This window comes from the organism of the source record quoted next, unplaced genomic scaffold (assembly GCF_019419815.1).
Source record: "Pyrus x bretschneideri cultivar Hongxiangsu unplaced genomic scaffold, Pyrus_bretschneideri_v1 Contig20, whole genome shotgun sequence".
Taxonomy (NCBI): Eukaryota; Viridiplantae; Streptophyta; class Magnoliopsida; order Rosales; family Rosaceae; genus Pyrus; species Pyrus x bretschneideri.
The window spans coordinates 6219620-6246160 of NW_025999502.1; the positions used below are offsets into that span (position 1 = coordinate 6219620).

The 26541-nt window shown below is 37.3% G+C and overlaps 2 protein-coding genes, 1 long non-coding RNA gene and 1 pseudogene across 5 annotated transcripts; 2 read left to right on the forward strand and 2 right to left on the reverse strand.

Annotated features, from left to right (window-relative positions):
- Nucleotides 1-6024: 6024 nt before the first annotated feature.
- On the reverse strand, nucleotides 6025-9612 carry LOC103928861 (annotated as a pseudogene).
- A 65-nt stretch (nucleotides 9613-9677) lies between these two features.
- On the forward strand, nucleotides 9678-10444 carry LOC125477047. Its single transcript, XR_007258282.1, has 2 exons — nucleotides 9678-9805; nucleotides 9994-10444. It is a non-coding gene; the product is annotated as an uncharacterized LOC125477047 (long non-coding RNA).
- A 2702-nt stretch (nucleotides 10445-13146) lies between these two features.
- LOC103928849 (F-box/kelch-repeat protein At3g23880-like) lies at nucleotides 13147-14584 on the forward strand. Its single transcript, XM_009337950.3, has one exon. The coding sequence runs from the start codon at nucleotides 13216-13218 to the stop codon at nucleotides 14359-14361; it is 1146 nt and encodes a 381-aa protein (XP_009336225.2). The 5' UTR covers nucleotides 13147-13215; the 3' UTR covers nucleotides 14362-14584.
- A 68-nt stretch (nucleotides 14585-14652) lies between these two features.
- Nucleotides 14653-21555, reverse strand: LOC103940906 (switch 2). Of its 3 annotated transcripts, none has more exons than XM_048583978.1 (8): nucleotides 20932-21554; nucleotides 19915-20021; nucleotides 17998-18643; nucleotides 16491-16738; nucleotides 15976-16102; nucleotides 15628-15903; nucleotides 15265-15532; nucleotides 14653-15111 (listed from the first exon to the last, which is right to left on the reverse strand). In XM_048583978.1, exons 1-8 carry the CDS (start codon nucleotides 21289-21291, stop codon nucleotides 14771-14773), a joined length of 2373 nt encoding a protein of 790 aa, XP_048439935.1. In that variant the 5' UTR covers nucleotides 21292-21554; the 3' UTR covers nucleotides 14653-14770. The 3 variants fall into 3 exon arrangements, with proteins under 3 accessions (XP_048439935.1, XP_009349363.2, XP_009349364.2); XM_009351088.3 differs by having other exon boundaries at nucleotides 17998-18925; XM_009351089.3 differs by having other exon boundaries at nucleotides 15008-15151; nucleotides 17998-18925; nucleotides 20932-21555.
- Between the last annotated feature and the right edge of the window lie 4986 nt (nucleotides 21556-26541).

The following is a 26541-nucleotide window of genomic DNA, read 5'->3' on the forward strand; positions in this document are numbered from 1 at the left end:
TAATAAAAACTTTACACTTGTAGAGTTGTACGGACGGTAAAATGTAAGTAGAGAGACCATATTAGTGTGCTTAGTAGGGAACCAATGACTCTCTCTCTGAAATCTTGAAAATGAGTCCATAAAATAATTTTGTAGTCTTTTTTACTAAAATTATACTTGAATGTAAGAATTCATGGTTGAGCTACAATATATGCGCATGGATCGAATTGTAACTTAACATATATAGAGTATAATGATTTGAATCACGCCAATTGCAGAGGATAATATTCGCTATATTCAAGTTCGAATTTATTTTTCTATAAATAGAGTATTTTATTATATTATATATCGTCGATGACCCTATTTATGTTCACTTTTAACTTCATCTAATTTGCTTGGTTTTTTTTTTTTTTTTTTTTTTTTTTTTTTTTTCCTATGAGACTGGGAGGGTTGGTTTGGGCTGGATTGCTGTGTATAGATGCTACAACAGAGTTCGCTTTCGGTTGCGGCTTCCTTGTATGGTCTTCTTGCGCATTTGTGTACCCAAAAAATTATAAAAGAAGAAAAGATGAAAAGGCAAGGCAACTTCAAGCAGTGAGAGGCACTCACTGCAGCAGAAATTTTCTCCCGCGCATTTTTTTTTTTCACAAGTGAACAGTTGAAATTTAACTAAATGAGATTCAGTTAAATCCCAACCCTTCTTTTTTGTCCCTTGATGCGCAGGAGAGCAAAGCTCCTCATTGTAATTATGTCACGACGACAATTTCCGAGCCTCGAGCCACATTGAGTCGAAATCGAGCTTCATGCTGCTGATCGTTAATGAATGACATCTCTACTGCAACGCTTATCACAGTGAGACTGTTGGGGGTTTAAAAATGCTTCACTACTTGGAGAGGTTTATCTCACAAAGAAAAATGTAACGCAGCGGAATTGATAGGCAAGAGAAAGAAAGAATTCTCAAAGTATTACACAAGGTTTTTATTCACTCACAAACTTAGTACAAGAGGAAATACTCAAACACTCTTAGAAGCTTTGTTGCTTCTTCTTACTTCTTACTTGACACTCTCACTTCTTGCTACTTGCTCTCTTGGTTGTTACAAATGGTGTGGATGCCTTCTCCTTTTATAGGCATGGATGAAACCTTGGAGAAGCATGAAAACATCATGCTAGAGATATCTAGATAATTCCACTACCTTCCTAAGCTAGAATTATCTACACTAATCTTGTATGTTGGTGGAATCCTCACCATTCTTCTAGACTCTTCCACCAACTTGAACTTTGCTAGAATTCTCTAGCATGTGCATGGATCTTTCTTTGTGTATGGGCCGGATCAATTATCTTTGGGCCAAGACAAGATTACAATTCAACATCCCCCCTTAATCTTGTCTTGTGACGCCAATTGAGTTTCTTAGTCTGACAAAGTCTTCTTGTTTGAGTGGCTTGGTGAATATGTCGGCAACTTGGTCTTGAGACTTCACGTATTCCACTTGCACATCCTTTCTTGCAATGCACTCTCTTAAGAAATGATAACGGGTATCTATGTGTTTGCTCCTGTCATGGAATACTGGATTCTTTGCTAGAGCTATTGCAGACTTGTTGTCGACATAGATCTTTGTTGGCTCTTCTTGTCGCATTCTTAATTCTTTCAGCAAGTTTCTCAGCCAGATTGCATGGCAGACACATGAAGTAGCAGCTACATATTCAGCTTCGCAGGTAGAGAGAGTGACAATCGGTTGCTTTTTCGACATCCATGTGAATGCAGTGTCTCCCATGAAGAACACAAATCCAGTAGTGCTTTTTCTATCGTCGGAATCTCCTGCCCAATCACTGTCGCTATATCCAGCAAGTTTGTAGTTATCAGAACTTGAATAAAACAAGCCAAAGTTAACAGTACCTTTGAGGTATCGAAGAATTCTTTTGGCCGTTTTCAAATGTGTAGTTGTGGGATTCTCCATGTGGCGACTGATTAATCCGACAGCATAGAGAATATCTGGTCTTGTGCAAGTCAAGTAGCGCAAGCTTCCAACTAGGCTTTTAAAAAATGTTGGATCTACACTTTCTCCTTTGTCATACTTGGTTAGTTTGACTCCGCACTCTATTGGCGTGCTCACGGGCTTGCAGTCGTCCATTTTGAACTTTTTCAGTATCTCCTTTGTGTAGCTTTCTTGGGAGATGAAAATTCCTTCTTCGTTCTGCTTGACTTCAATGCCTAGGTAATATGCCATCAACCCGATGTCGGTCATCTCAAATTCTTTGGTCATCACTCTCTTGAACTCTTCAAACATGCTTGGATTACTCCCGGTGAAGATTAGATCATCCACATATAAGCACACAATCAAAATATCTCCATCTTTGACTTTGACGTAGAGAGCATGTTCATGAAGGCACTTGATGAAGTTGTTTTCTTGAAAGTACTTGTCGATGCGACTATTCCATGCTCGTGGCGCTTGTTTTAACCCATAAAGGGCTTTCTTCAGCTTCAGAACTTTGTCTTCATGCCCTTTGATCTCATAGCCTGACGGTTGCTGAATGTAGACTTCTTCTTCAAGAACTCCATTTAGGAAGGCGGACTTCACATCCATTTGTTGAATCTTCCAACTGTTTTGAGCTGCCAAAGAAATTAGTAATCGTATAGTTTCTAACCGAGCAACGGGTTCGAATACCTCATCATAGTCGATTCCGGCTCTTTGACTATAGCCTTTCGCCACTAGTCTTGCCTTGTATCTTTCGACCTTTCCATTGGCATTTTTCTTTGTCTTGTACACCCACTTGACTCCGATGGCTTTGTGTCCTTTCGGAAGAATAGCGAGTTCCCATGTATCATTCTTCTGGATTGCTTCAATTTCTTCATCCATTGCTTTCCTCCACTTAGTATCTTGCACTGCTTCTTGGAAGTCGACTGGTTCACAATCAGCAAAGAGACAGAAAAGTGTAGGATTATCAAGTCTTTCAGCTACCTCATAAAGATCTCGTATACTTCTTGTGCGTGGTACTTCTCTTTCATTTAGACTCCCACTTGACAATGCTGATGCTGATGAATTACCATGATTGGTTGATGTTGGTGAAGCAGGTGGAGTAGTGGATTCTTGTTGAACCTCTCTTGCTTGCTCCATCATCCCTTGTTCATTCTCTTCTTCAAATTGAGGAAAGAAGTGAAGATCACCTGCATGCGGGCCAAAATCCCATTCTCCTTCTTCATCGAACATCACGTCTCGACTGATCACCGTCTTCCCATTGTTTGGATTATACAGCTTATAGCCTTTTGAATTGGTGTCATAGCCGATGAAGATGAACTTCTCACTTTTGTCGTCAAGTTTGGTTCTCCTCTCGTCTGGTACATGTACATGGGCTATGCTTCCAAAAACTCTTAGATGAGAAATATCTGGTTTTCTTCCACTCCATGCTTCTTGCGGAGTTTTTCCCCACACACTCCTTGTTGGAGACCGATTGGATAGGTAGACAGCACATGCTACAGCTTCTGCCCACAATTCCTTAGGCAATTTCTTGCTTTTGAGCATGCTTCGAGCCATGTCGAGGATGGTTCGATTTTTTCTTTCCGCCACTCCATTTTGTTGAGGGGATCTTGGAACTGTCAAAGGTCGACGAATTCCATTTGCTTCACAAAACTCTTGAAATTCCTTCGAAGTGAATTCTCCTCCTCGATCAGATCTCATGGCTTTGATCTTGCAACCACTCTCTTTTTCTACAGCGGCTTTGAACTTCTTGAATGCTCCAAAGACTTCTGATTTCTGCTTCAAGAAATACACCCAGGTTTTTCTTGAAAAATCATCAATGAAGAGAAGGAAATAATTATTTTTACCCAAAGAGCTTGGTTTTATTGGACCGCACACATCGGTGTGAATGAGCTCGAGTGGCTTCTGGGCTCTTATGGTCGACTCCTTTGGAAAGCTTTTCCTGAACTGTTTCCCAAGTAAACATCCTTCGCAAACTTGATCAGGGTGGCTGATACACGGTAAGCCTCTCACCATCTTCTTCTTGGATAATAACTCCAATCCCCCAAAGTTAAGATGCCCAAAACGAAGATGCCAAAGCCAAGATATGTCTTTGTAACATATCTTGAGACACTTTGCAACATCGTTTTGAATGTTCATGGGAAACATCCTATTTTTTGACATTTTCGCCTTGGCAATTAATCTTCCTTTGTCATCTCTAAGAAAAAGGATATAATTTTTCGTATGAAAATCATAACCTTTTTCTAAGAGTTGACCCAAACTCAAAATGTTACTTTTCATATTGGGCACGTAGTAGACATTCGAAATTAATTGGTGACCGCCATTTTCCAAGGGAATAAGGATGTTACCTTTTCCTTTTACGGGTATTTTGGATTCATCTCCAAAAGAAACGTTGCCACTCACTGATTCATTGAGCTCTACGAAGATGCTTCTTCTTCCGCACATGTGGTTGCTAGCGCTGGTGTCAAGGTACCATGTATAGTCTTGGTCTCCATCATTGTTCTTGCATGCTAGTAGCACAACACCATTCTCTTCTTTCTCTTCTTTCACATAATTGACCTTCTCATCAAGTCTGCTGTTTGGAGCTCTACATTCCCAAGCATAATGCCCAAACTTTTGACAATTATAGCATTGAACATGAGATTTTTCATACCTTGAGTTTGAGCGTCCTCTTCCGCGACCTTTTGTTGAGCTTTCTCCTCTTTCGTAGTTGCTATGGTTGTTTAAGTTCCAACCACATCCACGCCTATGTCCACGTCCGCGACCTCGACCACGACTTCTTCCGTATCGGCTTCTCTCGTTGTCGAAGCTTTCTTCTTTCTTCTTTGGCTGAACATGCGTCTTAAGAAGCTGCTCATCATTCCCTTGCCTCTTCTTATGTTTCTCTTCATATGCTTGTAGCGAACCCATTAATTGCTCTATACTAATTTCTTCCAAGTTTTTAGTTTCTTCAATCGTCACGACAATGTGCTCGAACTTGGGGTCCAACGAGCGTAGTATCTTCTCCATAATTCTAACATCTTCTAACTTTTCTCCGTTTCTTTTTAATTGATTGGAAATGGCTAAGACTCTTGAGAAATAATCAGAGATTGATTCAGACCCTTTCATTTGTAGAGATTCGAACTCACCTCTTAATACTTGAAGACGAACCTTTTTCACTTGTTCGGCTCCTTTGTAAGAGGTTTGAAGCTTCTCCCATGCTTGCTTGGCAGAGGTTGCACTCGAGACCTTCTCAAAGCCATTGTCATCTAATGCTTGGTAGATGAGGTAGAGAGCCTTCTTGTCTCTCTTTCTTGAATCTTTCAAACTCTCCTTCTGGGGTTGAGACAGAGTAGCTTCATCTTCTGGCTCAGTGTAGCCTTTCTCCACGACTTCCCAGACATCGTGTGCACCCAAAAGGGCCTTCATTTTGATACTCCAATTATCGAAGTTGTTGCTGTCGAGCACTGGAACTTGGAAGGCTGCCATAGCATTGCTAGCCATAGCTCTGGTACCACTTTGTTGGGGGTTTAAAAATGCTTCACTACTTGGAGAGGTTTATCTCACAAAGAAAAATGTAACGCAGCGGAATTGATAGGCAAGAGAAAGAAAGAATTCTCAAAGTATTACACAAAGGTTTTATTCACTCACAAACTTAGTACAAGAGGAAACACTCAAACACTCTTAGAAGCTTTGTTGCTTCTTCTTACTTCTTACTTGACACTCTCACTTCTTGCTACTTGCTCTCTTGGTTGTTACAAATGGTGTGGATGCCTTCTCCTTTTATAGGCATGGATGAAACCTTGGAGAAGCATGAAAACATCATGCTAGAGATATCTAGATAATTCCACTACCTTCCTAAGCTAGAATTATCTACACTAATCTTGTATGTTGGTGGAATCCTCACCATTCTTCTAGACTCTTCCACCAACTTGAACTTTGCTAGAATTCTCTAGCATGTGCATGAATTTTTCTTTGTGTATGGGCCGGATCAATTATCTTTGGGCCAAGACAAGATTACAATTCAACAGAGACTACATGTGTTATCTTGTTCTGCTATATAACATTCAAAGAATATGACCAAGAAAAATAGGTTATTGATTAACAAATCAACTTGCATTGGACCTACCTAGCTACTGTTATCTCGCTTGAACTACCTAGCTTCACAGACATCTTCTTCAGCCCTAAGAGAAACATTTCTGTTCTCTGCTGTAACCATCAGTTTGAATGCTTTTCAGATTTCAGATATTCGAAAAGAAAATCACGTAAATAACCAGACCAAGCTTACTCATATGCACATTTAGAACACAAGAGGAACTGAAACCCACTTGAGGACAGGGTTGCAACTGAAATAAAAGAAGCTGGAGGCACAATTAAACAAAATTTCCTCTTTCATAACAAATACTGAAGCTCCAACAACTCGCCTGAGCTTTAACTGCATCTAAGCAAGTAACATTAACCTTCAAATGGCTTTTAAGAACATAAATCACATCAAAATCCAAACAAGAAAAAAAATTAAAAGGTATAAAATTTATAGTAAAAACGAAGTCAAAGACTGCAGCTATTTTACTCCATTGACATCAAGATGGAGCAAATGGGCACCCAGAAAATAAGAGCACAATTGCATGTTGCAAGGAAAGGGACATAGTCCCCACTTTTCAGGGGCGTGCCTCTGGCTTAGCTATGAAGTTACGCAAGTGGCCACTAAAAAATTGAAAAAAAAAAAAAAAAATCCAATCTTCATTTTCTATATGATTGAGAAGCGGAGATGTTTAACAAGCACCACGAACAAAACAAACTGCAAAGCTTCACTTTTATTTCGCAAGTCTTCATAGTACCATCCGCGTACCAAAAATCAGATAACCTTTTTAGGCTTCTGCAATCTCTATTTCCCCCTCCAGTAGTTCCTTAACTGCTCTTATAAGACCCTTTGTAATCCCATTGAGATGCAACCCGTTATCCTTCATTTCTTCAAGCAATTTCTCTGCTGTTCCCCAATCCAAAGCCTTAAGACTGAGAGATTGGATCAACTTATTGTACTCATCAACATTAGGTTGGACCCCAAAATGTTTCATCTCACCCAACAACCTTAAACCTTCGTCAAAATCTTCCAGTCTGCAAAATCCACGGATAATTGTATGATAAGTCACAGGATTCAGTTTAGGATGCTTCTTTTTCGCTTGGGATAATATTTTACAAGCCTCCTCCATCAGACCCCCATTTGCATAACCACTCATATTAACAGTGTAAGTATACACTTCTGGTTTCAACCCCCTACTCTCCATTAGCTTCATCATCTTCATTGCCTCTCCCGTATTCCCAGCCTTAGAATAGCCATTGATAACCAATTGAAAACTGCATTTCCTGGATGTGGGCCCTCCCTTGTCATCTCAAGAAGCAATTTTTTGGCCCCATCTAGTCATCATCATCTTTTTTCCTGCACAATCCTTGAACAACAGCTGAAAACGGCTTAATCCCATATTTCCGTGCTTCTCCAGATAAATCACCCAATATCTCTAGAGCTAAATTGACAGTTTCATCCTCCTTACAGAGTGAACTGATCAAAAGATTTACTGGTGAGCGTGGCAGGTTCTGCTTCTTCACCTTCATTGACGAATAAACCAAATGGGCATCTTTAGGTTTTTTGCCATTGCAAAACCAAGATACGATCCTACCGACTCTCTCACCATCAGGCAAGACTCCTGCATCAAGCATCTTCTCACAAACAGCTAAATTTATGTTATTATAGCTAGCTAAATGATTCAAATGTTAATTTGGATAGCCACCACTTCTAACAAGTTAAAACATTTTAATATTAATTTTTTCCTAAACTTAACAACGGAAGCCATTTTTCTTCTCTTGAAGCCCACACAATGAAATTTATATTTTTTTAATGTTTAGTAAAAAATTTGCTTTCTTTCTCCTCCTAGCTAATATAGCTAGTTACTATTCACAAAGTTAAGATAACTAGTCGTTTAACTAGCCTGTTAGAGTTTTTTTAATTTTTAATTTTTAATTTTTTTTATATTTTTTTAATTTTTATTTTTTTTGCACTTTATGTTAGCCAAAAAGTCTCATTTAGCTAGGTTATTGGAGACACTCTAAGCCGTTATTTTACGCTATATTAAGTAAAATACACATAAAGAAATAACATTATGCATGTATATCGACAATTTACCCGACTAAGGCCCTATTTGATATTGTTTTTTTTTTCCCTGCTAAAAATGGCTTCCTTTAAAGTTAAGCAATACAAAAATATGTTTGGTAAAAATAAAATATCCTACTTATTTTAAAAGCAATGACCTCAAACAACAGCTTTTAAAAGCAGCATGTGGGTTACTTTTAAAAGCTGCTTTAATAAAAACGGAGCTGAATCTTTAATGAATATTTTTAATTTCTATAATACCCTTATTAGTTTTTAAAATTCACATTGTTAACGTTCTATACTCACTTTATTTCTTGGTGAATAAAGTGATCAATTGTCACTACCCGCTACTACAAACACTAATCTTATACCACCACTGCCATTACCATCACCGTTACCACCACCGCCACCATCACCACCATAACCACAATCGCTACAACTGTTAATCGTCACTACTGTCACCCTCTCACCATTGTTACCTCTACACCCCAATATTGGCACCACAACCATACCCCCACCATTGTCGCTGCCATCAACACTGTTGCCACCACCACCACCATTGCCCTTGCCACGCCACCACCCCCACTACCATGTCCATTTGTTTCATTGTACAAATTGTATCACTTTTACATCAAAATTTAACAAAGGCTTTTACACTGTTTTTACACTCACATTGTTTTAAAAAATACAGTGTATCAAACACTCAACTACTTTATTGTACATCTATTTATTCTTAAAGCACAACATAAGCAGTTTTTGAAATAGTGTAACAATCCCAAACTTGCCCTAGATGTGGTGAATGTAGACATTAATTTAATTGGTATAGGAATTTTATGCAGATGCTTGAAATGAATTTAGCTTCAGACTTCTCATTTCAAACATACAAACCATTTCAGGCATCTGCACAATTTTTTCAAACCAATTTTGAATCAACTATACTCCACCTTATACAAAACTTCTTAATTTTTCAATTCAAGTTGCACATTTTTAGTCTCTCTCTCTTACACTTCAGTCCACCCTTGCATAAACCCTAGTCGACTCTCACTGTTTATTAGAAAGATTTAGCATAAATTCAATCATTGGACGACTTTCGAAATTTGAAAAAACATCGATCTATATTTTAATTAAGGACTTAATGCACAACATGTTATGGTTTTTTTCGCTACATTGTTAAGGATGAAAGAGAGGATTTTTTTTATTATAATTTTTGTTGGTTTTTATGTTGGCCCCCGCTGTGTGCTTTCATTAAGATTTTGATAATTTATTTTTATCTCCTGAGCACCGAGTGACTGAGAATATGTTATTCTCAGGTCGGTCAAAGGGCTTCCAATTGGTTTCCAGTACCACTGACCTGCTCCTGGATCATTCTTGTGGTCTATTGGGAATTATACAATGCACCTGGAAGTTGGGATCTTATCTGTAATCTCTTTAAGGTAAAGAAAACGCATTTTCCATATTTGACGACGACATCCAATTGTGATTTCAAAACCCTAATACCAGCAGCAGCATGAGCCCCTGGATTTGAAATGCGCCCATCGTTTGCACCCTCCTCTCCACCTATAAAACTGACCATATTGACACCCTCATTACTCATTACTCATTACTCATTAGGTTTTAGGGTTTCAGAAAGAGAGAGATGAAAGTTTGTGAGGCATCTGAAAGCCAACATGAAGAGGATGACGGTGCTCGTAGGGTTTTAACATATCGCATCCATGATTTACCAGATCAGGTAGATTTATTTTTTATTAAAATTTGACCTTCATCTTAATTTTTCGACAAACCTTTGATAAATTAGCAAATTAGCCTTTGAGGATATAGGATTCATATATATATATATATATATATATATTAATTAAAACTTTGATCAGCTGCATATGTTAATTTCATCTACGTGATTTTATGTTTTTGGAATTACAGATGAAAATCTCGAAGAGCGTGGTCTGATCAACAGACACCATTGTTTGGGGTCTCAGTTGAACCGCTGAACCACCCTTCAGGAATCCGGTACTGCAAAATCTCTTCTGCTGTTTGGGAGAATGGCACCGGTGACAAAGAGGCTCGTAGAGTGAAAGCCGTCAAGACTGAAGTGCAAGCGCATGCTCTGAATGGCGGACTGTGACTCCAGGAGACTCTGCTGAGTTCTGATCCAATCATCGGATAACAACAACATCGCATTCACGAGACAATCTCAGTTAAAGAGAAAGATCAGAAGCAAACATCTCAAAAGGAGGACATTGTTTATATCTAGTTGAAAACATTGTTCAATTATAAATATAGGCTATAGTTTAGTTAAGACGATTAGTTATTCATGAGCTCTAATTCTGTGATTGTAAACCTGATAATGGATCACTGAAAGGAAAATTTTCTCCATGCACATTGTTCTCTTTTTTGTTTGAAAGTTTGAAACAATTATGTACCTCTCGTAAGATCTGTCTATACCATTTCTCCTTTCTCGCAGAATAGACGGACTGAGAACAAACTTGATGAGTGAAGATCTGTATGAACTTTGAACAAATTTCTGCTGTGGTGTTAACAGAGAGAGCAAAGACTTCTTCATGGTAAGTAAGATGTCGCGTCTACTTTTAGTCGGTGTGTATTAATCCAAAATATATTTTGAATTGTGACTGTTACCAGCTTGGTTAGTCTTAATCTGAACCAAGCTGCTGGTCCACAACTCTTAATTCATTTGCAAGTCCTATGTTATTTAGAAGTTTAAAGTAGAAAAGATACATACAAGACATATATAAGCTTTCTGTGTATTTTGGCATTACGTACCCTCCCTTCATCTAACAGTAATGAATCAATGTCCTTGCTTGTCTGCCTAAGATTTGACATGTATATGGATGTCTAATTTTTATGTCATTATATGTTACTAAGGTTGGGTGTTTCATTGTTGGTTTGATTTCTTACGATACATGCATGGCAATAGTGTTGCTTAAATATTCGCGGTCTGCGTGCTGTATTTAAAATACCTTTTTTGTTTTAGCGTTTTAGTATACCTCCCACGTGAACACAACAGTTATATTCATTTGGCCCTGGATGTATTTCCTTTTGCAACAAGAGTTATTTAATATTCTCCGCCAAGTTATTGATCAATATGAGTTACATATATGAATATGCTTGACATGGTATGTGTAGCCAATGGAGCAATCTTCTATCCCACCTTAAACAGTGGTAAATTCACTAATTTATTGATCTGGTGTTGATAATTATGCGAGTAAGTTGGAGACGTTTCTCATTGCGATTGGTAGTGGAATAGAGATTAGTTAGGTGCATTTTGTTAAGCAATTGTTAATTCTCATTGTATTTCTAGATGGTGATATATGATGAGAATTGTGGCACAATATTCTTTTTGGAAGTTTATACCTTACGTCTTGCAACTCAGTGCACTGGTTTAAGAGAATTAACAGGGAAGTGTTTTTTGCTCTTAGCTTCTGACCAAATCCTAACTTGGGAGTTGTCTCTGCTACATAAAAGAAAGAATCACATCGAGGAATTTGCAAAACTAATAATGAATCAACAAAAGGACATTTTTTTTCTTCATGCACATTGTACGTCATTTTTGTTTGAAACAATCACTTACAGAGCTTCTTGTTCCTACTCATAAGATCTGTCAAACTCTTTCTCGTTTCTTCCAGTGTAGACCAACTTCGGGTGAACTGGATAATTAAAAATCTGAACCAATTATCTCCTGTTGGACTAAACAAACAGAAAGCCTCGGTCATTTTAAGGTCATTGTAAGTATAATGTCGCTTCTACTTTAATCGCTGTGTATTTATCCAAAGTGTACATGGAATTGTGACTGTTACCAGCTAGAATTTGGTCTTAATCTGAATCAAATGGATGATCGCTCAAGCTCTCTATTCATTTGCAAGTCCTATGTGCTTTAGAACCTCAAAGTGTGGATGCAAAATCTGCCTAGGACTTGACTTGTATGGATGTCTTTCATTGTTGGTTTGATTTCTTAGGACAGCATTAAAACAGTCTTGTTTTAATATCAAAGGAAAACTAATGAAAATAGTTTGAAAACTTTGAGTTTTAATGATAATGACAAAATAAAAGGTAAAATGAATAGTACTAGGATTGACTTTTTAGTGTAAAAATGTGATTTTTCGTTAAAATGAACAGTACTGTGAGCTTTTCGTTAAAACTCCCTAATATCAACAAGAGAAAGGAATTTAATGACTGCGTGCTGTAATTCCTGCATGACAATGCATTGAGCATTAGTGCAACCTGTATTTCCTTTTCCAATGAGAGTTATTTAACATTTTCCATTAAGATTTGTTACATAATGTTTTAAAAAAAACTAGTATTGACACTAGCTTAGGCAGTTTTTTGGACGGGGCTATCAAAGAAAAAACCTTTGCCTAGTGAAAATGGGCTATAGACTAGCCTAGGGGTTTGAATTATTAATTTTTTTTTTTTCAAAGAACAGCCCAAACCCAAACAACATCATTTTGGGCAGAGGTCTTATCAAATTCATGTTTATTTTTTGTTTCTAACTAAGTTCTATTAGTTGTTTTGGTAGCGTTCAAAAAAAAAAAAAAAAAAAAAAACTAAGTTCTATTAGTTTAGTGTGACTTTATGATGTGAATTAGAGAGATAATAATAGTCAAATATTTGATTGCTTGGCATGCCAGCTTGATTGTTCTACAAAAGTATTATATATGATCTATTATAATAAATTTAGATACCGTAAGACTATCGCCTAAGTGAGGCTATCCATGAAACGCCTTGACTTCACCTTTGCCCTTTAAAACATTGGTTACGTATATTTTTCTTCGTACAAACGATATTCTACTATAGGAAGAGTTTCCGTTATTTACTGAACTTGATTTTGATTGCTCTAGAATATAATTTGGCTTTGCTGGGATGAATCTAGTCTTTCAAGTGACACGACGGAACATTTGGAAGTTTGAATCTTAGTTGATAAACGTGTCGTCTTGTGTTGGTTGAACATCAACATCAGCAGCAAAGTTTGAATACGCTTTCTTGTTGGTCCACAGATCTTAACTGGCAAGATAATGATGCCCTGACCAAATTGCTTTAACTGAGGAGCTCTTGAACAATTATTTATGGTCTGGGAGTTTAGGCATCGCAAATTATCGAGCACAAATATCCCGAGGAAATCGACTAACGATGTCAGAATACCTTCCTGAAGAAATTATCATCCAAATTCTTCTTAGGCTTCCCGTCAAACCTTTGATTCAGTTCACCTGTGTCTGCAGATCTTGGAACTCCATCATTAAACACACTAGCTTCATCAACAGACACCTCAACGTTAACCAAAACAAAACCAGCAATAATACCCCTTCCATCCTCCTCAGGCACTGCCCCCTCAAGGACCCCACAGTTGAGCAGTATTCTCTACATTTAGACGATGACTCCTTCCTGGAACACTCAAAGCCACAGCTTCCAGTTCAGAGCTTCAACGAGTGTTTCCGAGTTGTGGGCTCCTGCAACGGATTACTTCTCCTCTCCGACGATTACCTTACAGAAACCAACACTTTTATTCTATGGAACCCCTCAATAAGGAAGTTCGTCTCACTTGCAAAGCCTCATGCACCAACCTCCTCATGTTATTCTATTTGCGGGTTCGGCTTTGATTCGAAGAAAAATGACTACAAGGTAGTGAAACTGGTGTATCTCCGCCAAGATGATCAAGGCCAAGCTTGCCCTGAAATTGGGCTTTATTCACTAAATTCAGGGTCTTGGACAACCATCACAGCAACTGCTCCTAATTACGTCATCGCTCAGACATTTTGGTCTCAAGTTTTTGTTCATGGAGCTGTGCATTGGATTGCGTCTCGTCGAAAAGAAAATGGACTCCGCAATGTAATTTTGTCATTTGATGTGAGTGATGAGACTTTTAAAGAGATCGAGTTGCCAGAAGATTTAGCTTGTGTGTTACCGACCAAGTACATGGCCATTTCAGCTGCTGGAAAGTCTATTGCTGTGAAGAACTATGATCAAAACATACATAGTGTTTGGATTATGAGAGAGTATGGGGTGGTGGATTCATGGACAAAGAAATTCTCCATTGATACACATGTCATCCCGAATTTCCGAGTTGTACAGATTATGGGGTGCAGGAAGAATGGCGAGTTTCTGTTAGAAATGTATGACCATGGAAGGAAGACTGGAGAGTTGGTCTCTCATGATCCTGAGAACAACAGAAATGAATTTCTAGGAATTCATACAGATCCAGGGTATTCATGTATTGAATATTACACGGAGAGCCTAGCTTTACTCGATAGAGCAAGCGAGGTGATGCACATTCCATGAAAGAGGAAGAAAACGAAGAATCGTTGAAAAGTAGCTAGGTGCCATAGCTTTCATTTTTTGTTTCGTGATATATTATACTGTATAAATCCTCATAGAATTAGGGTATCTTTGTATGTGTTTGTCTCTCGATGATGAGATCGAGCTTCTGCTCCACTACGGTGGTAGAGTTTTCATCTGTCTACATGTGAGTTTAAGAAGGGGGAAGATCAGGGAAAGTTATCTTTGTGCTTGCTTTGCTAGCATATATATATATATGGATTTTTGAGAGTGAACTCTCTGGCAGCACGATTGTTAAACGAAGGTCTGACTCAATTGTCGAAGATACAAATGTAGAGAAATTTCTATCACCACCTCTAGGATATACAAAATTGTACAATGAGGGGGCCAACCTGTTTTTGTTTCGCACAAACTAAACTTCGAAAATAATGTTTTCAAGCGTCTTCTTCTTTCTCTTCCTGAAGTCCCCGAGCACTCTCTCCCTCTCCATTGGTGTGGCAGATATTACCCACTTGCTAAATTCAAGCTCTCCCAAACCCATGAACTTAGAAAGGCGGCTGTACTGGATCCTTTTCTGATCCATGGATGAAGGAAAATTTTCCTTCCCACCGATACCATCTAGTTTCTTCTTCCGCGAGACATGAATGCCTGGGTCCACGAGGCTACCATTCTGAGGGATGGTCATTTCTGTCGTCCCTTGAGTTCCAGGTCCATAATTCACAATGTCTTCATTACGATGTGCATACACGATACCTGAGGAGTAAAAGACACTTTCAGTTGCTACAGCCTACATCTGCCAAACCAAATATCCTCAGAACAGGAAAATGAAAAGAAAGCACAATGATATGAAAAATGCGAAAAAAGTGCAACACAAGAACAAAAGTCCAATTTAAATATCAAACTTACCGACTTCTTTGAGCACAGGTTGACTTGTTAAACGCTTCTCAGAATCACTGGTTGATCTGGCCTCAGACACTGATGACGAGGCGACATCCACTTCTTTTAATGAAACATGATCGCTACCAACTTTGGTTGATTCTTGTTTTGTCCTATACAATTCTTTTTGCGTTTGCTTCTCATTCAACTCGAAGATTTCGCTGGTAAAGAGCTTATCTGAAAGGTCACGAAATAAATTGCAGATTCCGAAAAGTTCCCCTTGAAATTCTTTGCAATCCTGAAAGTAAGTCAATGCTACAAATATATTGTAATTGAATGCCAATAGAAAAGTTCCCGAACTAACCAAAAGCAAAAAGAGATTGGTTTCTATACCTGGACACCTTCAAAATATCTTTTCTCCATTTTTCCAGAAACAGCAATGTTGGATAGCTGCTGTTTGTACACCTGACGCGAATAAACAAGCTCATCAAGGGAACCAGCAGAAAGAAAGCGGAAAACCACAACATGTCTCTTCTGTCCGAAACGAAATGACCGGTCCTGGGCCTGTAAGTCTTGGGCAGGGTTCCAGCTTGGATCAAATATTACCACACGATTTGCGCTGACCAGATTCAACCCAAGCCCACCAGCTCGAGTTGATATAAGGAACACCTAAAGCAATAAATGAATGTCAAACAGAAGTTTAAACGCAAACTTCTCCGTTCATATGAATTTGAAACATACCTGTTTGCTAGGACTTGAATTAAAGTCATCAACAAGAGACTGACGCAAGTTGGTTGGTGTTGAACCATCAAGTCTTGAGAAGCAATAGCCTTTGCGTATGAGAAACTTTTCCAGTATGTCCAGCATCCTGGAAGAAGTAATTCTAGTTCAAAAATAATAATTATCCAGATTGATATCCAAAAGGAGAAATGCAAGCACGGACATTTGCCCAAGAAAATATTCATTAAAAGAACGTTGACTATATAATCCATTTATTTAAAAATAAGAATGCAGAAAGTAGATCAGGTTAAACACTTTCTCTTTCTGAGAAAGAAAGACATGTACTGGACAATTAAAACATTGACAATTGACCAATGTATTAAATACCCTAAACAATGCACATGGTTCCTGTGTTAAACAGAAACTTTATAAAATTACTTACCATCTTTAAAGCCCAAAAGAAGACAATTATTATGAAAAATAGAAAGAAAAAAAAAAACAACTTGAGTGCCTAACCAGTAAGGTTCTCAAGTCACCTGACAGAGTAACTGAACAAAAGAACTTTGTCACCCCGTGAAATCCATGAGAACAAGAACTTTTCAAGTGCTCGCATTTTGCCACAATGTTTAACATCACTCAGGCCCATAAAACTCTCATTCTGGGTGTTCCCTCCCACCAATTCAGCATCTTCGCCAAACACAGCGGTGGCAAACTCTGCATCTTTCTTTTGCTTATCTGGGTCATCCTTTGGATTAGGCTTAATCAGCTCCAAGTGATTACTTATCTGTAATGCACAACAGTACCATAAAACTAGGAAAAGTAATGCGATAAACAGTCACCAGGCATACATTACGGACAAATCAATCCACAGTTCTCACCATAAAAGTAAAACATGCCCTATAAAATACAAAAATCCATCACCCCTCTCACATTATCATTCTAACATATATCTTTTTTTTTTTCCCCACTTTTTGAACATTTTTCACTTGAGCACAGTTTTCTAAAATTCTTAATGCTGATGTTAAGCACATGCAGGGCTCTATAACAGAGCAGTGTTGATTTAACAGCCACCAAGGAGATCAATGTCTCAAGGTGCCAGAAATTCAAGAGAAGCCAGCCTCATGTCTTATGTTTATCTTGTGTATGTAAATGTGCACCCTACACATGCTAGACACACAAGGTTCAATTCTTTAAAACAAATAAGAACAACGACAGTTCAATAGCGTAAGAGAGGGTTTTGTTTATCAAGTGGAAACACTATAAAACGTTAAACCAGAGGTCCGTCTAAAGAAAACTCGAGAGTAAACAATAAAATAAATAGAAAAATTGCATATGGATGGACAAGCACAAACAGAAAATTCAATACGAAAAGCACCAGAGGAATCTAAAAAAACGCTACTTCCTAGTTCATTCAATAGGAAGAGAGTAATCTTACTAAACTGTTTAGAATGTAACAGAAATTTTGTAGCCCTTCATGGTTAATAGTTTAATTTCCTTCAATATCAAGTAATCCAGCAACAAAACTATCCACTACAATGTCATAGATTCCTAATGCACTTGAAACAATAGACAACCAATCTATTTTTCCATTAAATGATTAACGAGAAACAGATCATTGGAAGAATCTGAGACTTGAGACTTCCAAATAAAGTCAATGACCTTTTGTTATCGTATAAATAACGCACAGAAAGTGAAAATACCGAAAACACACAGCACAGAAAAATATAATAACTTGGACTTTAAGTTGATTTTCAAAATTTCAAGACAATTGATGCCTTTCTTTACAGTTATTTGTTTTCTCATTCATATTATTCAATCCCATATTAAAGAAATACGATTAGGAAAAAAACTGAAACAATCCTGTGAGCGTTGCCTCTGCACCTTAAACAGTTAAACTCATGCTCAAAAAACTATAACTTGAATAGTTACAACTTATAAATGTGAAAAAAACTTCTGAAACCAAAGACTTCAGTCCTAATAAAAAGAGAGTTAAGGTGAAATAATCAAAGTACTAAGGGCTTAAAAACTAAAAATCTCATTTACCTGTTGGAGCTTGACAAGGCAAGGAAGGACAATGCAGAAGGGGCATGAATCACAACCGTCAGGGTTATCCGTGTGAAAGTATGGCCAAAGCTTTCCATGCGGGATAGTCCTTTTACAGCACTCAGCTTGAGTAAGAGGGCTTCCACAACTACATGGGTTGTCCTTATTTATTAGGCAATGGATATCCGGTAGCTGTAACATTCTCCTATACACCCGTTTTTGCAATTCACTCATAGCACAGAATATGACATTATCTTCCTTCCCCATCATAAGATGCCCAATAGTTTCCTCTTTTGTCCTTCTTAACATATATTTATGAAGAACTGCCGCTAGGTGTTGTTTTCGCTTATCAGCAACACGAACAAATCTTTCAGGGGCAGTTGACCTTTGGCCATGCTTGAGGGGTTCATCATAAAACTCGCGAAAATGTTCACGTGTTCCCAAGGATCCAGGTGCAACCCAGTCAAAGAGATTAAAAAGTTCCATGATTTTGTTCTGCATTATGGTTCCAGTGAGACCAATACGCTTTAAGGTTTTAAATTCTAAACATGCTATATAGAGCTTTGATTTTTCATTTTTAAGCCGATGTGCTTCATCAACAATCACGATCTCCCAATTCACCTCTGACAACTGGCTGCCACATATTCTGTAAGTGTCAAAGCTTGTGATAAGTATCTCAACTTCATGTGATCCTAATTTATCATAAATCAAATCACGATTTGCACCATGGTAAACAGCAACACTAAAGTTAGACCACTTAGAGAATTCATTCTCCCAATTGTGAATAACTGAAGTAGGGCAAACTATGAGAACAGGGGCTCTTTCAGCTGTTTGGTATTTATTCAGTACTGTGGAGTCAATGCAATCCCCATCTTTCCCAAACACAGCAGCCAAGAATGCAATTGTTTGGATGGTTTTTCCTAGTCCCCTGTCCAACGTGTTAGAGAAATCAAGAACTTGCCAACTAGCAACTTGAATGTACAAGTTCTGAGTTGCTAGAGATCAAACACAAATGCATATATGTGTTCATATCTAATGTTATCCTTAGTCAGATATATAGTACGTCAGATTGTCAGATATATAGTACGTCAGATTGCCAATCTATATTACAGTGGACTGTCTAGCAAAAACAAAAACATCCTTTGAAAAAAAAAAAGGCATTTTACCATATAAAATAACTGCAAAACACAAGGAAATGTTTTAATGGGCACTTTACAATACAGCAACATAAGGAAATCAAAGAAACATTCACATTTCAAATGGGTAAAATCATCCCTATGATAATGGGCACTTTACAATACAGCAACGTAAGGACATCAAAGAAACATTCACATTTCAAATCGGTAAAAATCATCCCTATGATAATGCAAAGTCAAGATCTTGACCAAATAATTATAGTCCCAATCAACATGCGTTCTCAAGAGTAACCACACATGCACTGGGCACACTATCAAATTGACAATGGAAAGAGGAAGAAAAACTAACTTTTGGCATTTTCTTTCTCCATGTTAAAATATAATTCCAACGAGAGTGGCAGCTACCAGCTGTTTTAAAGAGAAAAATTCCACTACGAAAATTAGTCCTAGAGCCCCTTTCCATGTTAGGTATATTCTTAAGTTAAAAGAAACTCATGTATCTTTGGTTCATAGTCTGGGTCTGAGAGAACAAGTGCTTCGTCTACAGTTTGGAAAATGCATAGTAAAATCTGCCGGTGATATGTCCCCAAAACCAAACATTCATTTTTCACTAATCAATTACAACATTGAATGAAATGGATAAAGCTCAAAATTAAATTACATTACAATTAAATAAAAAACTAAAAACAATGAAAATGCAAGAGTCCAGAGGACACAACTAAAAGTACAAGGTCAGAACTTTAAGAACTATATAAGATGAAAGTTCACCAGTACTACTTACATGTCGTCACCAAGAATACCTCCATGATTGTTCTTGTACAGAGTATACAGAAACTTCACTCCCTCTCTCTGATGTTCAAGCAACCTGCAGTTAACGGATGCAGGAACCTGAAACGGGAAAATGAAGTGATAATGGTAACTATACAAAAAGAGTCCAACAAATTTATATCTCATACATGCAAACCATTCATATTGTAAAGACCCAAAAGCTATACTTATGGAACTTCAACTATTTCATGAAGATGTAAACCAGTGATTTATACTTTTCTACAGATCCCTTATAGACAAGAAAACTACAAGATAGGAATACAGTTGTGTCAGGCAGTTAATGTCTCAACAAAGTGACCAATAAGAATCCATAAGATAACAAATCATATAGGAAAAGCCTAATTATTTCTTTTGCATTCCACCACACTTCATTACTGTTTTCCTTTCCATTTCATTCACTTTAAAACTTCCAAACCTTACTTTAGCCGGTAACGCTAAATAATGAACTCATTACTCTGTCCGTTGCACAACTTTGGAACTAAGAAGGAAATGGTCTAATAACAATTGCACTTGGAATAAAAGCCAATGTTAGATTTTTCCTAATTACTAGTTAACTAAAATTCTCTTTGACCAATAATAGCCACCATAGGCTCCACTAATTTGGCCAAATCACATACATAATATCCAGGTTTATCAAGCACTTCCATGGTCCCTGAAGTCATATTACTATTCGAACTCCCAATTATGAACCTAACTGTTACGATCACATATTTACTTAAGTTGTAAGGAGCAAACACTGACCGGAAACTTTTGTGTGGCGCGTGTGAATATATAACGATTGAATTGTGAATTTGTGAGACAATGCAAACAGAAAGAATGTACCTTTACGTTCCATACACCAAGCAGATACATTTATGCAAACTAAACTAAATAATGATCATCGTAAATTAAAAACCAAAATTACCGCGAAAACGCAACACATATGCATAAATTTGAAACAATTATGAAAGGCAAAACAAAGTTTAATTACCTGTACAAGCGGAAATTCTCCCTCACAGGACAAGACCAAGGGCTCATATGGTCCTGTGTGATCAAACTCAAAGAAACCCACTTTAGGGCTCCCACAGGCCACTGGTTCTGGGTCGTCTTCTTCTTCTTCATCAACCTCATCCTCACTACCATTCTGGTCCTGGATTTGTTTGGTTTGAATTGGCGGCAGAGACAATGGGTCTTGCAGTCTCAGAAGCTGCTGAGACAGAGACGATTTGGGGGGACGTCTTGGGATTGTAGGTTCTTCTACGGGTTGGGAGATTGAGGATTGTGATTGGGTTGTTAAGGGTGATGAGTTTCTGCAGGGTTTAAGGGCTTCTTTGAAGGACTGGAGGGACATTGGATATTGGCAGGGGGAGAGAGAGAAACGGGAGACGAAGAGAGCAAAACGGCCGCAGAGAGAGAGTCGGTGGGGTGGGCAGGGGAAAGTGCTTTTTTTTTTTTTTTTTCCCCTTTCAGAAGACGGACTATTCACCCGATTCAATTCGAATCAGGATAAACCTAATTCCCAAATTGACCAAATCGCAATTCCTTCTGCTAAACTCGGAATTCAGATCCTAGTGACCCGACCCGACCCGACGTGCTCTACTCGCGATGAAGATGAAAGCTCTAGTTAACCAAAATTGTAAATTACATCGAATTATACTCCATTTTTTAAGTTTTTGATAACGATAATGAAAATTGATATTTTCAATTAAAATAAATAAGGTTACGATAGGAAGATTAAATTTGCAAACTAAATGATGTGTCACTAGTAATAATGAACACGTTTATCAATATTTAAGTAATAATCAAATTATCGTTTATCAATATTTAAGGGGAATTGTTATTAGCACCCCAAAAATCTCATTCTACACTCCAAACTTTCTATATTGGGAAAGAAAAATAAGCTTGTGAAGAGTGTAGAATAAGATTTTTGGAGTGCCAATAACACTTCCCTATTTAAGTAATAATCAAATTATCAATTTTCATATCATTCAGTTTACAAAATTTTGCCTATAAATTTAATCTTTTTAACATTATCCAAATAAAAATGAGAATTGCCACCATCTACACTTCCAAGCTCATCTCCTTCTCATTAATTCTACTGCACTTCTTCGGCATTGTCACATTCCTCCTATTTAAGTAATAATTAAATTATCAATTTCCATATTATTTAGCTTACAAAATTTTGTCTATAAATTTAATATTTTTAGTATTATCCAAATAAAAATGAGAATTGCCACCATGTACACCTCCAAGCTCATCTCCTTCTCATTAATTCTACTGCGCTTCTTCGGCATTGTCACATTCCTCCTCTTGTTGGTCATTCATGTCTACATCATTGCGTTCTGGCACTTAATCTGCGTGGTCTCCATGCTCAAGCCTGTATACGGGTTCACCTTCATGAAGAGGAGCTATGAGGTGTTCAAGAAGAGGGTTGGGATGGCCTTTGTGTTCGTTTTCGAGTACTTGACCATTTATAGAGTTGTTGAAGTGCCATTTTCGGGTCAGCGGTGCACGACAGGGGGTTTTTGTGAGGATGTAGTTGTTGATTGTAAAGTTGGTTGGATTGTTGCATAGTGTGTTTTACCACGTCTGCAAAGATAGAGATTAATTCTTCAAAATAACAAAATTTAGAACTTGTTTGGATGTACTTTTAAAATTCGGGTTGGTGGTGCACGACAGGGGGTTTTTGTGAGGATTGTAGTTGTTGATTGTAAAGTTGGTTGGATTGTTGCATAGTGTGTTTTACCACGTCCGCAAGAGATGGAGATTAATTCTTCAAAATAACCAAAATTTAGAACTTATTTGGATGTACTTTTAAAATGATTGAAAACATTTTTAGTGAAAATATTTTTAAAACCAATCTTTAGTATGTCATATCCTCAATTGTTGGATTATTATAATGGTTGAAATTTAGCAAAATGTAAGTATACGCGCGAAGCCTAAATGTAGAGACTCAGATTCTTGGCATGCATATAAATGCCAAATTGAATTCTAAACTTACACTATTTTAACTTCTAACATACTCTTGTTTAATTTTATTTGTTATTTTCATTTTTTTAATTCAATATGATAGCCCAAAAAAAGAAGGGCGTGTTAAAAAAAATGTGTGAAACTCATCTCTTTTAGGAAAATGGTTTAACTTTTGCTGTTTGCTTTTATTATATTTATGCAATCAATGAAAATGTATTTTATCAAAGGTTTTTTTTTTTTTTTTTTTTTTTTTTTTTTTTAAAAGGTGGATAGCATTTTAGTTTCATTTTAAAATTTACATGTTTTATTGAAGAAAAACAATTTTATATCTTAAAATGTTTCAATAAAAATGTCATGTTTATAGTGATGGCCACTTAGCAGTAATGATAACTTTTTAAAATTTGGTTGCAGAAATTATCATTTTTAAATAAAAATTTTATACGTATTGATCATACAACGACACAAAAATAACATAACAAAAACACAACAGACATAACAGCACCTAATAATTTTGAAAAAGAAAAGTAGGATCACATAGTCAAAAACAAGAAATTTAAGAGAGGTATTACTGACAGAAATTTTATACGCTGGAATATTAAATTCAAGAGAATTACAAACAAATTTTTTCCTCAAATAACAAAGTTACCCAGAACCAAAGTACTCGCACCAATACTAATTATAAATATGGAAACCATTAACGCAGCGTCTGATCCTGGTGCTGAGTTATCCTGCGGAGGCTGTACTGGTGCATATGGATCCCAATCCGCCGGACACGGCGAGACAGTAAGCGGAGGCTGTAATGGTGACGGGGAAGGAGAATATCCGTATGGTGTTGGGTTTTGTTTCTGACGGCCAAAGCCACTACTATGAGCTTCTGACCCTTTTGGCAATTTTCAGCATTGCGGCTGATGAAGAAAAATGGACCTGATCGGTCGAACTTGAAGATTGAGTCCCCATCTGTTAAAGACTGTTTTGGAGTTTTTGTGTTGCATGAGTCGTGATCCTCTTTTGCCACCACCAACACAGAATTTGACCCTTTTTTGCACTTGAAACAGCATATATGTATCCACCAAAACAAAAGATAAAAAGCTCAATTATATATACATATATGCTGTGTGTGTATATTTTTACGTAATTCTTAACCAAACCATTAGTGTTGGTATGTCGGATAACAAGTTAATAGAATTGTGATTAATTCTGACTTAGTAAGGTTTAATAATACTGAACTAATGGAGGGAATTATTAGAGCTCAAAATTTGAAATAGATGAGTTGGTTACAAACTCTAATAAACTGATAATGACTGACAACCCTAATACGTGGGTTGGTCTCTGTTCTCAGTATTATTGTTCAAAAAACACACAATTTCTATTGAAAATGAGAGCAGTTCTGAATACAAAAGAAAAGAAGATCAATTCCCATCGACATCCATGATGTCTCCTCCGGCGAGTAACTTTAGGGTTTACTGCATTTGTAGTTTTGATTTAATTGATTAGATCTTGGATATAAAGTCCTACATGTTGACAAATCTATGATAACATTAAGAGAGAGAGGCTCACAAAGTGTATCATTGACTTGAAATCTATGCCTTTCCGCCCAGTGATTGAAGCTCTCGCAAGGGTTTAAAACCCAACCATCTTTGCCACCCACAGGGAACTTGTTGTCAACAGTATTACTATATGTATTGCAGAGAAACCATGAAAGGAAAAAGTATCAAAGAGAGAGAGAGAACAAATTTAGAGAGAGAAAGAGGAGGGAGAATATCAGCTTTTTCATTACATTCAATTGTGGCCAACTTGTCTTATAAATACCACACACTCATAACTAACTCCAAGAGCCACCAATACATTTGTGACACATGACTATAACCTCCACACATTTATATCATACACTTATATTCTAACATTCCCCCTTAATCTTATGGGAGGTACTACCAAGCATAAGATTGAAACAATGAGAACTAAACAAAGGAAAACACAAGCCCTTGGTAAAAATATCAACATGCTGATCTGCAAAATTGACAAACTGCAACGAGCCTTGCTGAACACGTTCACGGACGAAATGACAATCAATTTCTATATGTTTAGCTTTGGAATGTAAGACAAGATTCGTAGCCAATGCCATGGCAGAGATGTTGTCACAGCGAAAAAGAGGAATATCATTACAAGGAAGATGTAAATCCTTGAGCAACTGTTGTAACCAATCCACCTCTGCAGTGGTGGTTGCCATAGCACGATATTCAGTTTCTGTGGAGGATCTACTAACAGTCTGCTGTTTCTTAGAGCTCCATGAGATATGATTACACCCCAAAAACACTACAAAACCTGTGGTGGATCTCCTGTCATTGGGATCACCCGCCCAATCAACATCCGTGTAGGCTTTAATATCCAACATACCAGGTTTAAAACATAAACCAAGAGACATGGAACCTCTAAGATATCACAAAATTCGTTTGACAACAACAAAATGACTCTCTAGAGGTGAGTGCATGAACTGGCAAACTTGATTGACTGAATAAGCAATATCCGATCGTGTAAATGTCAAATACTGAAATGCCCCAACAATACTTCTATAAAGCCCAGGATCATGAAACGGAGAACTTCCATGATTGAGTAATTTTTGGTTTGGATGACAAGGAGTAGTACAAGGCTTGCTATCCAACATATTGGTCTTCTTGAGTAAATCAGAAACATATTTGGATTGATGCACAATTAAACCATGAGGTTGATATTCAATTTGAAGACCAAGGAAATAATGGAGAAGTTCTAAATCCGTTATATCAAATTCACTAGTTAACTGATTAATCACAGCTTGAACTTTAGTCTCATTATCACCATTGAGTATTATATCATCAACATACAATAATAAGACAACCATAGATTGTCCATCATGCTTCACATATAAAGAAGGATCAACATATGAAGGCTTGAAACCTAAGGTAAGAAGAAACCTGGTAAAACGTTCATTCCAAGCTCGAGGGGCTTGTTTAAGGCCATAGAGAGATCTTTCCAATTTGCACACAAACTCAGGGTGATCCGGATCAATAAAGCCTTGGGGCTGACACTTATACACCTCTTCATCAAGAAACCCATGCAGAAAAGCGTTTTTAACATCAAGCTGTTTTAATCTCCATCCTTTAGTTGCAACTAAAGATAACATGAGCCTTACTATGGTTGGCTTAACCACATGGCTAAAAGTTTCATAATAATCAAGGCCTGCTTCTTGGGAAAAACCTTTGCCCACTAACCTGGCCTTGTATCGAGCAACTGTGCCATCTGGATTATTTTTGATCTTGTAGATCCATTTACAACCAACCAATTCTTGTTAGTTGGAAGAAGGACCAACTGCCATGTTTTCTGTTTAACTAAGGCTGCCATTTCCTCTTCCATGGCATTACTCCACTCAATAAACTTCGCAGCAGCTGTGAAAGATTATGGTTCGTTGACCAAAGAAGAATGAACCTGAGCAAGAAAAACCTTTTTCTTGAAAATGCCAAACTTTGACCTGGTTTGCGTCAGATGTGTATTAATTTGAGAAACTGAAACATGTTGCAGTTTTGGGACTTGAGAATCGATGACATCATGATGAATGTCTGATTATTCCATTGATTATGGAAATGTGTCCATAGATGGA

Bases quoted from the DNA above. Each gene is read 5' to 3' on its own strand.
- LOC103928849 (XM_009337950.3), top strand. From the start codon at position 13,216: ATGTCAGAATACCTTCCTGAAGAAATTATCATCCAAATTCTTCTTAGG.
- LOC103940906 (XM_009351088.3), bottom strand. From the start codon at position 21,291: ATGTCCCTCCAGTCCTTCAAAGAAGCCCTTAAACCCTGCAGAAACTCA. The intron at 20,022-20,931 runs GTAATTAAACTT...TTCCCGTTTCAG, and splicing joins GAGAATTTCCGCTTGTACAG to GTTCCTGCATCCGTTAACTG. The intron at 15,533-15,627 runs GTATAGAAACCA...ACTTACTTTCAG, and splicing joins GATATTTTGAAGGTGTCCAG to GATTGCAAAGAATTTCAAGG.